This window comes from Pristis pectinata, chromosome 1 (genome assembly GCF_009764475.1).
Source record: "Pristis pectinata isolate sPriPec2 chromosome 1, sPriPec2.1.pri, whole genome shotgun sequence".
In the NCBI taxonomy this organism is placed as follows: domain Eukaryota; kingdom Metazoa; phylum Chordata; class Chondrichthyes; order Rhinopristiformes; family Pristidae; genus Pristis; species Pristis pectinata.
In genome coordinates, this window is record NC_067405.1 from 45,261,924 (window position 1) to 45,274,803 (window position 12,880).

Consider the following 12,880-nt stretch of genomic DNA (forward strand, 5'->3'; position numbering starts at 1 on the left):
TTTTTGTATAGATCAGATAAAAAAAACTACACTTTTCATTGCTTCAGTAAAGCAGCCAACATAATTTAAGACCCCACCCACCCCAGACGATCTCTCTTCTGCCCCTTCCCATTGGGCAGAAGATAAAAAAATTGAAAGCATGTACCACATAGTCCCCTAGTACGATAAGATGGACTCTTGACCTCACAATCTACTTTGTTATGGCCTTGTAACTGTAACACTTTATTCTGCATTCTGTTATTGTTTTCCCTTGTACTATCTCAATGCACTGATGTGATGAAATGATCTGTATACATGGCATGCAAAACAGTTTTTCACTGTACCTACGTACAAGTGACAATAATAATAAACTAATAAACCAAACCAATAATCTGCACAGCCTAGTGACTGAGCCTAGAATTCCAGACGGAGGCCATTTTAACATTGCTCTGAACATTTTGGATTGAGACAGAATGTTAATAAAGCAGCTCCAGGTTCTTGCACAAACATAGAGCTTCTGATGTAAGCATATTTTCACTCTCAAGGTTTGTGGGTTTAAGCCCTTCTTCAGAGTTTCAGGCTGGAAGTATTGAGGAAATGCTGGACTGTTAGAAGTGATTTTCTTTTGATGAATTATTAAACCAAATCCCAATGCATCTGTATAAGTGGATATTAAATGTAAATCCTTCTGGTCTGTAATCAGTATTAATCTTAAAGTCAACTCCATTAGGAAATCAAGAAAATTGTGCTGTATTCCTCATACACTGTATGAGCTTGCTAAACTTGAAACTGATTGCTTGTTTTTCCTGAAAAACAGCAATGATTGGCTTTCATTAAGGGTTCATTGGCTGTGAAGCACTTTGTGATATTCTGAGAATGTGAGAGGCTTGATAAGGACACATGTTGTTTCCTTCAAGTTGGGCTGTTTCAGGTTTAGTTTTATGAAGGACAGTTTGAGGTAAGATTTACATTTATCTAATTTTAGGGTGAACAATGGGTGTCTCTGAAATTACCACTGATCAATTTAAGATGGTATTTTATTGCATATCCTTACTTTTCCAAAATCTTTTATTAATATCCTCCTATGTGACCCATTCCATCTGAGTTTCCATGAGTTGTGAGTTTCCATGTGTATACTCACTATAACCTTTTAACCCACCATTGTTTCTGTACTGTCAGATTGCCTCTATGACATCCAGTACTACTTGAGCAGAGAGTTCTACAGCCCCAGCACAAACTCCATTTCCTCACCAATGAATCACTCTCCCCAATAACTGGAGTAGACCATCCACAACTATGTTATCATTTTCCACCCTAGGTATGCTTCAGACCATGTATCCCTGACAACATTAGGGTTGTTTGTTTTCACCTTAATAAGCTTGCCACTTCCATCCATGTTGCTATTGCAACTTTGCTGCCCCTTTCCTAATTCACACTGTACAATTCACACTTTATCCCTGGGTTTGTTGATTTACACCGGCTCTTGATTAAGGAACACTTTGTTATTAAAGTGTTTTAAAATCTCTCCATGCCCTTCACCATTGCGAACTCTGTGATCTCCCCAGTCTACAATGGCTGTCTATATCTGGGCTCCTCTAATTCTCGCCTCTTGTCTATTTCCCATTCTCTGTACCTTTGGTGCAATGGCTTCAGCTGCCTAGGCCCAAAGCTCAGTCTTCTGTCACCTAACCTCTTTCCTTTCTTTATTCCTTCAAGGTGCATATTAAAGCCTACCTCTTTGCCCAAACTTTGTCTTCTGTTCTAATATCTTCTAATGTAGTTTGTCAGTAAATTTAGTTGACAACCTTCATCTGAAGTAACCCAGGGCACTTTATTGTGTTAAAGGTGATACCTCAATACAATCTCAGCATATATTTGTTGTCATTATCAAGTGAAGGAGGTGGATATTTTAACATGAACAAGGTATGAACATGAACAAGAAAATGAAGAGCAAAAAAATGGCAAATGCTGGAAATTTGAAATAAGAACAGAAAATGCCAGAAGTACTGGGCAGGTCAGACAGCATCAGTGGACAACAACCAGTGTTAAGGCTTCAGGTCATGACTTTTCATGAGAACTTACATTTGTTCTGACCAAAAGGTTATCAACCTGAAACCTAAACTTTGTTTATCTCTCCACAGGTGCTGCCTATCCTGAGTAGTATTTCTAGTATTTTCTGGTTTTCTATGATTAAAATAACATTTGACAGGTTGCTTAATGACAGGGATAATGACATATTCGCGAAAAATGCAAAAACCATATACAGCTAAAAAGGGCAATGTAAATGTTCAGCATGTGCACGGGTTCTTGGATGTCAATTAAAACCAGATTTATTCTGGAGAGAGCAAATTGCGGGTGTTCATGTTGGCTGGGCTTGAAAGCACCTCACACCACTTCACTGCAAGGGCACGTCTGCAGGATGCTGACGAGTTTCCATTGTGGGCTGTTTGATTTTGCACTTGTTGCACGAACCTGAGGGTATATTCAGGAAACCGCCTGGTGTTAATGCTGTAGAACAGTATCCTTCTCATCCGACAGTTGGGAGCAGGTTTCGCCCTCCTGTTCGTTCCCGCTATGGCACAGATTACTGCTGCGGTCGCTTGCTTGCACATTCCACTTTCGCTTTTCTGAAGCACCAGCGCTTGTGTCGCTTCTGCATTCTGACGTCAAGGATGTTTTTTGCTCTCTTCTTTCTAGGGTTTAGTGTTAGGAGGCGATTGTTTTCAGCTCCGACAGAGTCGGCTACCACCTCTCACTGAGCCGATCGCCCTGTTTGCTGGAAGTCTTTGCAGCCGCTGAGCCTATGATCTCCTCTGCCATGGTTGCTGCTCATACCTCGTCCCAATCTTCGGCATCAGCAGAATGGATCGCGTGCCTGGATAAAAGGTAGGGAATGTAAACGGGGAATCTTCAGCACCGTAAAGGGAATGCACATTATGGGAAGGGGGTTTCCTGGTTCAGAGTCACTATGGATTCTTCTGCTTCTGGAGAAATTGAAGTAAGACAATGCAGTGATAACAAAGACGTCTAACGATGCTGGAATTGCCAACAAAACCGCGAGACTGGAAGACGATTTGGGTACCGAGGGATTGCTACGAATGTTATTCCCGGTCTCCGAATAATATCTTTCTGTTATATAATACATTGCAAAGCTACTTTCCCGATTTCCTACATCAAACCAGGTCAACTGTTTAATGGGAAAACACAAGCACCCGTAAGAGAACAGTTTTTTTTTGCATGATTGTATCTGGAACCAGTTAACATGCTAGAAGCATCGAAGGTCTATATATACCTAAAAAAAAAAGACACTGACAGTTTTTGCCAACATTAATTTTAGGGATTTTAGTTGACTATGTCCAGAGCTGAACCACATGTGAGCATAAGGTGACGCGAGTTTGATATCCGATTCCACCAGGTTTCTGCGGAGACCAATAGTGAAGAAGCAATATAAATAGGAAGTGCAGGCCTGTACTTTCCGCACGAAGCGATGGCACTTAGTCCATGTACTATCAATGAAAAATATTATTTATACTTGGGTAGATGAAAATTCAGCTGATAATAGTTCCTCTCGACGTTCTTTTAAAAGCTAATCCAGGATTACGTTCTTAAAATCACTCCCAGTTTCTTTAAAGTCACAGTCACAGTAACAATTATTTGATAGTCAAGGCCTGATCCTGATATGTAGAAATGTAAAGTGATTTTTATTACACAGGTACCATGTTAAAATGTGTTTGATTAAAAAAAACACAGACATGTATTTTTTTCAGTGTTTATCCATGCAGCAGTAATTCCCAATTAGCAGGCACATAATATTTTCCAGCACACCAGCAGCATTTTTTGTGTCGTTGTATGTGTGTACGTTAGTCATTGGCATATTATCGATTGACAATTGATCAAAAAGGAACTTTAAAATTCACATAAAATTAAATTAGTACATGAACATGTAGTCCAAGTCAGTAATATTAGACATTACCTTTTCTGCCAATTTCCACCTAGATCCCACTTTTACCTGGACCATCTTTGACTCTTCCCTTCCTTGACTTCTCTTTCTCCATTTCAGAAGATGTTAGCAACCACTAGCCACTACAATCCCCAGCTGCTATGACTACACTTTCACCCCATTTTCAGTAAGGACATTCCATTCCAAGGTAACATCACTTTTCCTGAACTGTGACTTTTGTTTTTCCAAAATTGGCAAGAATCTCAACTGGATCTGTTTAATTTCCTTCACTTCTTAGCTAACACCCTCCTCTCACACTCAGAAGAAGGGCAGGGTTCCCTTTGTCCTCATTATTCGTCCCTTTTAACCTCCACATTCAATGTATCATCCTCCATAATTTGCAAAACCAATGGCCATATCTCTGTGAATGGTCTACTTTCCTTTCTCCAGCTAAATCTACTTTGTTCTGGGAGCTTCTGGTAACCACAGAAAGTGCAGCATCTGCTCTTTCACCTTCTTCCTTTGGGCCATTCAGAGACCCAAGTTCTCTTTCCAAATGAAGCAGTAATTTACTCATATTTCTTCCAATTTAATATACTGCATTTAATGTTCACAACCTGGTCTCCTTGACTTTCGAGAAATCAGTTTAGATTGGGTCACTGTTTTCCGAACACCTCCATTCAGTTCACAAGGTTGACCCCCAAGCTTCTAGTTGCCTCTTACATTAATTCTCCGTTCTACTCTCATTCTGATCTTTCTGCTTTTGACCTCCCACACTATTCCAACAAAGCTCAATATAAACTTTAGGGACAGTACATCATCCTCCAACATATTAGAGCCTTCGGGACTAAGTATTGAATTAAACACTTTCAGATATTCTGCATTCCAGTGCTGTAAGTCACTTTTCCAGCATATATGTTTTCTCCCTTTTCTGGTATTTCAGATTTCATTTGAAACATCTCCAGACATATCTATACCTCTCTATTAGAGCCTATACTGCTACTATTTGCTCCATTCAGTCTTTCCAGGTGTCCACCCGATCGCAGAACCTTCCTTTTGTTTCCTTTTCCTTCCCCTTTCTCTGCAACTTGCTTTATTTCTGTTTCCATTTCTGCTGAAAGGACATTGAGCTGAAGTGTTAATTTTCTTTCTCTCCCCGCCAATGTTGCCAGACCTGCTGAATTTTTCCAGCATTTTTGTTTTTCTCATAGGGTCAAAGAATTACAGCACAGAAATAGGCCCCAGAGCCCACTGAGTCTGCACTGACTAGTGAATCCCCATGTACACTAATCCTACACCAATCCTATTTTATTCCCGTTCCTGATTTGCCCGCACCCCTACCCCTGATTCCACAGAAAAGAGAATCTTGAATTTACTTAATTAAGCTACATTTCCTCAATAATTCTCTCTCATTGTTGTAATTGCTTTTCCCATAGATATTGTAAAATTTTGCTTGTAATATCTGCTTAAATTAGTTTGTGTCACTTCTGCTTCCAAATTGGTTCAATTCCTAATCTAGGGGCTCAACACAATATAGATATATGTTTCAATGCAAAATTGAAGGAATGTGCATTATTGTTTATACATACACTAAGAAATAACACTGATCCTTGCTTTCACTGTTGAGCTCAACATCAACTGTGGCTCTCATCTGAGTTGTGAGTTCACTTTCCGCTTCATGAACTGGAGCACATAATTTAAGCTGATGCGCCAGTGCAGCACAGAAAGAGATGATGTCTTTTGAATAAAATATCCTGGATAGATATAAAACATCTTATGGAATTATTCAAAATGGAGCAAATGAGTCTCCTTGGTTTCCTGATCAATATTTATTTCACAACTAACAGTACTAAAATACATGATCTGCACATAATCATGTTCCTGTTGTTAAGACTTTGTTTTATGCAAATAAGATGATGCCTATTCTACATTAAAATAATGATGACATTTCAAAGGTACTGTATTGGATGTAAAATGCTTTAGGTTGCCCTAATGCTGTAAAAGCTATTGTAGAAATACATTTTTCTCTTCAATAATACGTTAACAAAATTACAAACATGTTGCATGTCCATTTACTCTCCTTGAGTTACGAACCCAAGGGAGAATATAGATGGTAAAATAGTTAATTTCTGAAATCAATGACTTTTAATAAATGTAAGTAATTATTCAGCTTCATTGGTATACTAAAAAACAATGGAAAGTTGAAGAGTTCTCCAAACCTTAATAGGTTATTTAAAAATAAATCAGCTGCTGGCGCCACTCTGGTTATCCTTAGCTCCTCATGTTTGCTGATCATTCTGGACCTAATATTATAGAAGATGTAATCAGAATATAGAACACAAACTGTGTTGTCCCATTAAGATTTAACTAAGTAGGTTGAATATTACATTCCTAATCGGAATAGTTATTGTACATCGGCATATGAATGTATCCTATTATTTGTTATTTGGAATTTTCAGACACTGGAAAGACTGCATGTATTGTGCATTCCTTGTTGTTCCATCAGTCAACTATGCAATATTGATTGACAAGAGACCTGCTGCAGCAGTGTCTTGCTTTGTGTTGCTCTTGATTTACTTTTGTAAATAATGAAAGTCTGCTCAATAGGTCAAGGCAGTGATTTTCTTTTTTCTATTGTTCATTGGTTCTCTTGGTTCTTGAACATTGTTTTGATGTTTAGGTCTCCTCTTAAGATACATTTACTAGAGGAAGTTTTCACACTATCAAGTGCTACAACTCTTAATCAGGAAAGAATTTATTTTTTCACTTTCAAACTTAGGGACCGATCACTTAATGCTGAAACAGTAAAATTACATTCACGTTACAATTGATTGCATATTTCCAAAATGCACATTCTTCAAGATTTTTGATTTTGAACTTTTTTAAGATTCCATAATTGACAACTTCCATGTGATTGATATTGACTGCAGTATATTTTCATCTGTAATATCTAGTAAGCAATAGTGAGACTTGGGGATTTGAACAGAAAACCATGCTGTTAGTTTATTGGAACAAAGTTAAACTAATAGACAGATGTATTCAGTTTAGGATAATAAATGCACAGTATTCACTGAAGAACCATATATGTTAGAATATTTATCAATTTCATCATTCTCCTTGATAGCTTAAAATAATAAGGACGATTCTCTTAAATTATCTTTTATCATTACTTCAACACTGAAAATGTTCATTTCTTGCCTGGTGATTTATTACCATGGATACAAAAGGCTCTGAATCTTTATTGTTTCCAGGGTGTTGATTGACACTTGAATTCATGGAACTGCAGATAAATCTCTGTTGATAGCTTCTGGTCACAAAGCTGTCAATCAAAACTATCTCAAGCTTATGCCAAGTAATACTTAACTATTCCATTTCAACCTATGGATCTGCTGCAGTAGAGAACTGTGATGGTTGGCAATTAATGCACGGTCTAGTCTTCTATCAAAGACAATACAACAGTGCAGCCCATGGTCTTTGCACTCAAAGCACCTCTGCACATCAAAAATCATCTTGTGTTTCATTAAGAACCAGTCACAAATTAATATAACTAACATCCCATATTTGACAGCCATTCATTCAACCTGAAAAAAATAGGAGAATATGGACAAGTGATGAAAGATTAAGCAAATCTGGTTTTGGACATTTGGTCAGTAAGTACAGTTTAGCACCCTTCAATTTCCAAGTCCACTTGGAGAATTATGTGACTTACAGATGTATATTTGAAGAGGTCTTAAGGCAGAAATGAATTATTGATATTATTTTGTTTTTATTGAATAATGTTTGATTGTATTGACTGTGTTGGGAGAGTAGAGGGTTATAAAAAGGTTAAGAATTTGAAAGGTCATTGGTAAAGGATCGTTGGAAGAGGATGGTGGAGAATGCTTATAAAAAGTTTGAATACGAGATACCATACCTGTGACCTGCTGTTGTTATTGGCAGTACTTACATGGTGTAAGCAGCATTAACTTTCTGGTGACCTCCAAGATGTTTATGTTTAGGGATTCTGTGACAGTAATACCATTAAACGTCAAGAAACAGTAGTTAGACTAACATGATGGAAATGATTAATTGCCTGCCATTTATGTAGTGAGAATATTACTTCGCATTTATCAGCCCATGCCTGAATATTGTCTTGATCTTGGTATATACAGGTATGGACTTCTTCATTTTTGCAAGAGTTGTGAATGGAATTGGACATTGTGCAATCCTCTTCAAACATCCCTTGTTTTGATCTTATGATAAAGATATTTGGACCAGGACACTGCCCTGGGAAATTCCTACAGTGATATCCTTGGACTGGGGTGATTGACCTCCAACAACTGCAACCATCTTTCTTTGTGAGATTTGATTTCAGTCATTGGAGTGCTTCAACTTGAAGCCTATTAAAATCATTTTTACCAGGCTCTTAGCCTTGATGCCGTACTTAGTCAAATGCTGCCATGTGGTCCTGGTGAAACCTGAAGTGGGTATTGGTGAGCAGGATATTGGTAAGTGCTGTTTGATAGCATTGTCGATGACAACATCCATCATTTTACTGACAAAGAATTGCTTGATTGGAAGGTAGTTAGTCAAATTGGATTTATTCGACTTCTTTTGAGATGAGGACAAACCTATGCAATTGTAAGTTACCGGTGTTGTAAAAGAACAACTTGGCTAAAGTTACAGCTAGTCGTGGATGACATCCTCAGTTCTAAGGCACGGATGATATCTGCTCCCATAGCCTTTTCTGTACCCTGTGCTATAAGCCATATTTTTTATATCATGTGGAGTGAATCAACTTGGCTGAAGACAAACTTTTGGGATGGTGGGCAAGAGGAAATCGGGATGGATCACCCACTTGTCACTTCTGACTGAACATGGTTACAAATACTTTAGTCGACTTTGGGTCTCATTTTCTGGGTCCCACCATATTTGAGGAGAGGAAGGTTCACAGATCATCCTCCTCCATATGCTCACTGCCGTTCATGAATATATTTATCTGAATCTTTGTGGGATTGCTTAGCTATGGTACCCTTCATTGAATCAAGGTTTATTCCCTGACTTGACTGTAATAGCAAAGTGAGGAAAATTCTGGGTCATAGAGATACAAGCTATGGCAGAATACAATTCTTCTGTTATTGATGGCCCACAGTGCTTCATGGATATCCAATTTTGAGCAGCTTTATTTATTTGTTCAGAGGCCATCTTGTTTAGAATGGTGGAAATGCCACACAAGTACTGGCAATCTCAAAGAGGAATTTTAAGACTTTGGAGGAGGCAGAAAAATAGTTCAGGTGGATAATGTCTGAATAGTATATTATTGGAACTCTGGATATTTTGGAAAAGAAGAAATTTTCTTCTCTCTTAGTGATGCCACAACAGTTTCAAAATTAGAAAAGTAATGAATTATGCACCGCCCCACTGAGAAACAGATCTCATGGAAAAGTAAAATATCATTTCACCAGTGTAAGTTGTAGCTTATTGTGTAGCACTCTCATCTCTAAGTCACAAGGTTTAAGGTTCAAGTTCAATTCCAGATCTTTGAACAGAAAAATCTTGACTTCCAATGCAGTGCAGTGAGGAAGGAAAACTACGTTGTCAGAGGTGCTGTTTTATGAGATAAAATGTTAGGCTGAGGTTCCATCTGCTTTGTTGAATGTAAAAGATTCTATTCCATAATTTTGAAGGCGCAGGGAATTATTTCTCACCTGCTGACCAATGTTTTCCTTTAATCAACATTTCTAAAGCAGAAAATCTGCTCATTATCATTTTGCTTCTGTGGGATTTTGCATTATCTGAATTCACAGATTGTTTCTCACATTACAATAGTGACTACCCTTTAAAAACACTTCAATATCAGTGAAACATGTTGAGACATTCTGTAATGCCTTTCTTTCTATTGGTTATTATATTTAATCTTCTGATATGTCACTCAATTATTGAAAAACCATATCCAAGGTGTTAGCAACTCAACACGCACAGGTGTGTTTATGAGGAGTTAGAGTTGGAGTATGAGGAAAGAAGAGGTGCATGTCAGATACAGTCTGAGTCAGTTGTTCTCTAATTCTGAAGTTGATTGCAGTAGCAATTTTATATTTGTCTTCCAGTTTTTAATAGGAATGCAACAACAGTTGGCATTTGTGTAGTTGCTATGATGAAGCAATAGCATCCAATGGTGTGGTACAATTGGAAGATATCAGAGGGACACACATTGGGGCTTAGATGGAAAGGTTAGGATGGTAACCACAGTTTGCTTGTAATTATTTTTCTAAGATTTTTAAAGGAGGACAGAAGATTGGGTAGGTAAATAAATTCTACACTGAGGTTGTTGAGTTTTTTGGATGGCTGTCAAGCAAAAAGAAATTGTACAAATCCAAAATAGAGTTGATGGAAGTCAGGAGGCGAAAGGTTTAAGGGGAAGGAGGAGGAGCTGACAAGAGCATAATTAAGTGATATTATGAAGCTGAGAATAAGTATTCTTGATAAAGATAAGATTTGATGTTTGCACATTACGTCCGGATCTATTAGGAACCTATGCATGGTCTGATTCAGCTGAGTGGGTCATTAGACATAGAAGTGGAGTTACTGGCAAGGCCCATTCATTATGACGGAGATTGAAAATGATCAGCTTTGATCTTATTATTATTCATCTGGAAGTGTGACATATTTTGCAGGGTCTCTTTTGTCAAATTACCATAGTATAAATTATCATAGTCTTATTCTTTACATCAAACCTTTTGAACACTGCTTATAGCCTATTACTGCACTGGTGTTACTAAACAATTGTGTAATTACATTTTAAGTTAAAAGGCTCATTTGATCTCTTTCAGCATCAAAGTGCTTCAAATTACTCATTCAGTCTTGATTGGTCAAACTTCAAAAAATAAACAAATTAGACCTTACTATTACATCCTGTTTTCTCTGATATTTGGTGGTACATTATGAAGCTGGGCACAATTGAATGGTTTATTAAGTATCCTAGTAGAGAACATTCATACAACTAGGAAGGGCGCCACAAATAATGGTACTTTATTCAGAAAGACTTGCTTTCAGTGTTATACTGTATATCCAATAAAGTGTAGTCATTATTATAATGCTGAAAAATGCAGCAACCAATTTGTCCATAGCAAGAACCTAGAAACAGCAATGTTATAACGGCTTTGGGATGAATATTGGCCAGGAATCTTCTTTGAAATACTTCCAGCGATCTTTAATGTCCATGTGAGAGGACAGATGGTGTCTCAGTTTAATGTGTCATGCAAAAGATAGCAACTTTGCCAATATAACACTTTTTCAGTGATATACTGCCGTGTCAGTGTAGATTTTGTATTCTAGTCCCTGCAGTGAGATTAAAATCAAAATATTCTGATTGAGTAGTGAGAATGCTACTACTGAGCCACAGTTGGCACCAAAATCACACAAATCACTGAATATGTGAATAAAATGCAGACTAGTAGTTACATACTTCCAATGTTCATAGCCCCAAATTCTGCTGAGCTATAGTTCCCAAATAAATCAACTATTACTTCATGGAGAGGGATGCACCATATCATGGAGTTAACCTTCAGTTCTGTGTTGTGCCCTTCAGTTAGGATGTGATTTTATATTTTAAATATATAGGCAATGAGTATTGAGCTTAGGGGAACTGGCCCATAAAAATGCCTACCTGCAATATATTTCTATGTTAACTTGCTTTGTGTAACACTGATATAGTTTACATTTTGCTTTTCTTTTCAAATATTTCTGTGTGACTGTATTTTTTCCAAATGTTTTGAACAAATATTTTTGTTTATTTCCTTAGCTATTTCCATATGATAGTTATTATGCAATTGTTTCATTTTCCCTGTGAAATTCTTCAAGACCTCCAGCCAAGACCTTTGAATCTTTGCAACCAAGCTCATTTGCTAAGCAAAAAATTGCCATAGTTGGTACTGAAGCCAAACTAGCATTTTAAAGAACAAATTGGCATGATTCACATCTCTATATTGATAGCTCTTCTTCCAACAGTAATGTTCTGGCATTTCCAGCTGACATGGTTAACTAGTAATGAAAATCGTTCTACTTCATTAACTGTCCCTGTAATGGAATTGCCCTGTGGCTCATACTCATGTAATTGGGCTTGGGGGGGGGGGGGGGTGTTGTTGTTGGTGGTGATCTTGGTGCAGTACAACACCGAATTAGGGTTGCATTGGGATTAGTTGAGGGAAGGTAAATATTTAATTGACCTGATTTTTTTTAGTCTGTGGCAAACCAACAGCATTTCATTTCCACTTTGCCCACAGACTCTGTTGGTTTTGCATTGCAATTTGTGGTCATTGGAAATGTAAAACAGTGCAGTGCCCACTACATTGGGACCTGGTAAAAAAGGCAAATGACAACATGCCTTTTTAAAAAATCAATCTAAATAATCCTAACTAGGAAAAGCAGAGTCTAAATCAGGCAGTATAAATTAGAGAATTGAAATACATGGTAAATCAGGATCAATATGTAAAATAGAGGGAAAATGTGATTAAGGGATAGAAAAGACACAGATGCAGAACCTTTATTGATTTATTCATTTTTAGGGAAAGGAAGTGTCATTGGGAAGTTCAACCTTGATCTTCCATCCCTTGAGAAATTGGTGGTGAGTAACCTTCTTGAACTTCTGTAGTCCTTCTGATGAAGGCACTCCCAGTATGGTGTTGAGCAGAGAGTCTAGGATTTGAACCCAGCAGCAGTGAAGGGATAGCAATCTAATTTCAAGTCAAGATGGTATTTGACTTGCAGGGAACTTGCAAGTGGTGTTTTTCCCATGTGCTTTCCACCCTTATCCACCTTGATGGTAGAGATATATTGATTGAGAATAATGAGCCATATTTTTAATTTTCTGTAAATATTGACATAGATATAGGCAGATCTGGACATGTATATCTAAATCAATATGCAAATGAGCAGATTCCTATTGTGGAATAGCTGTACCTGGGAAAGGAAGATTTAGCGTCA

At 37.6% G+C, this 12,880-nt stretch overlaps 1 protein-coding gene across 1 annotated transcript in view; it reads left to right on the forward strand.

The window, feature by feature from the left end:
- The first annotated feature begins 1,822 nt into the window (after positions 1–1,822).
- rapgef4a (Rap guanine nucleotide exchange factor 4a) overlaps positions 1,823–12,880 on the forward strand; it is a 189,997-nt gene continuing 178,939 nt past the window's right edge. Inside the window, 1 exon segment of the mRNA XM_052030204.1 lies at positions 1,823–2,865. Within this exon segment, the coding sequence (XP_051886164.1) occupies positions 2,783–2,865 (83 nt within the window). The 5' untranslated portion in view covers positions 1,823–2,782.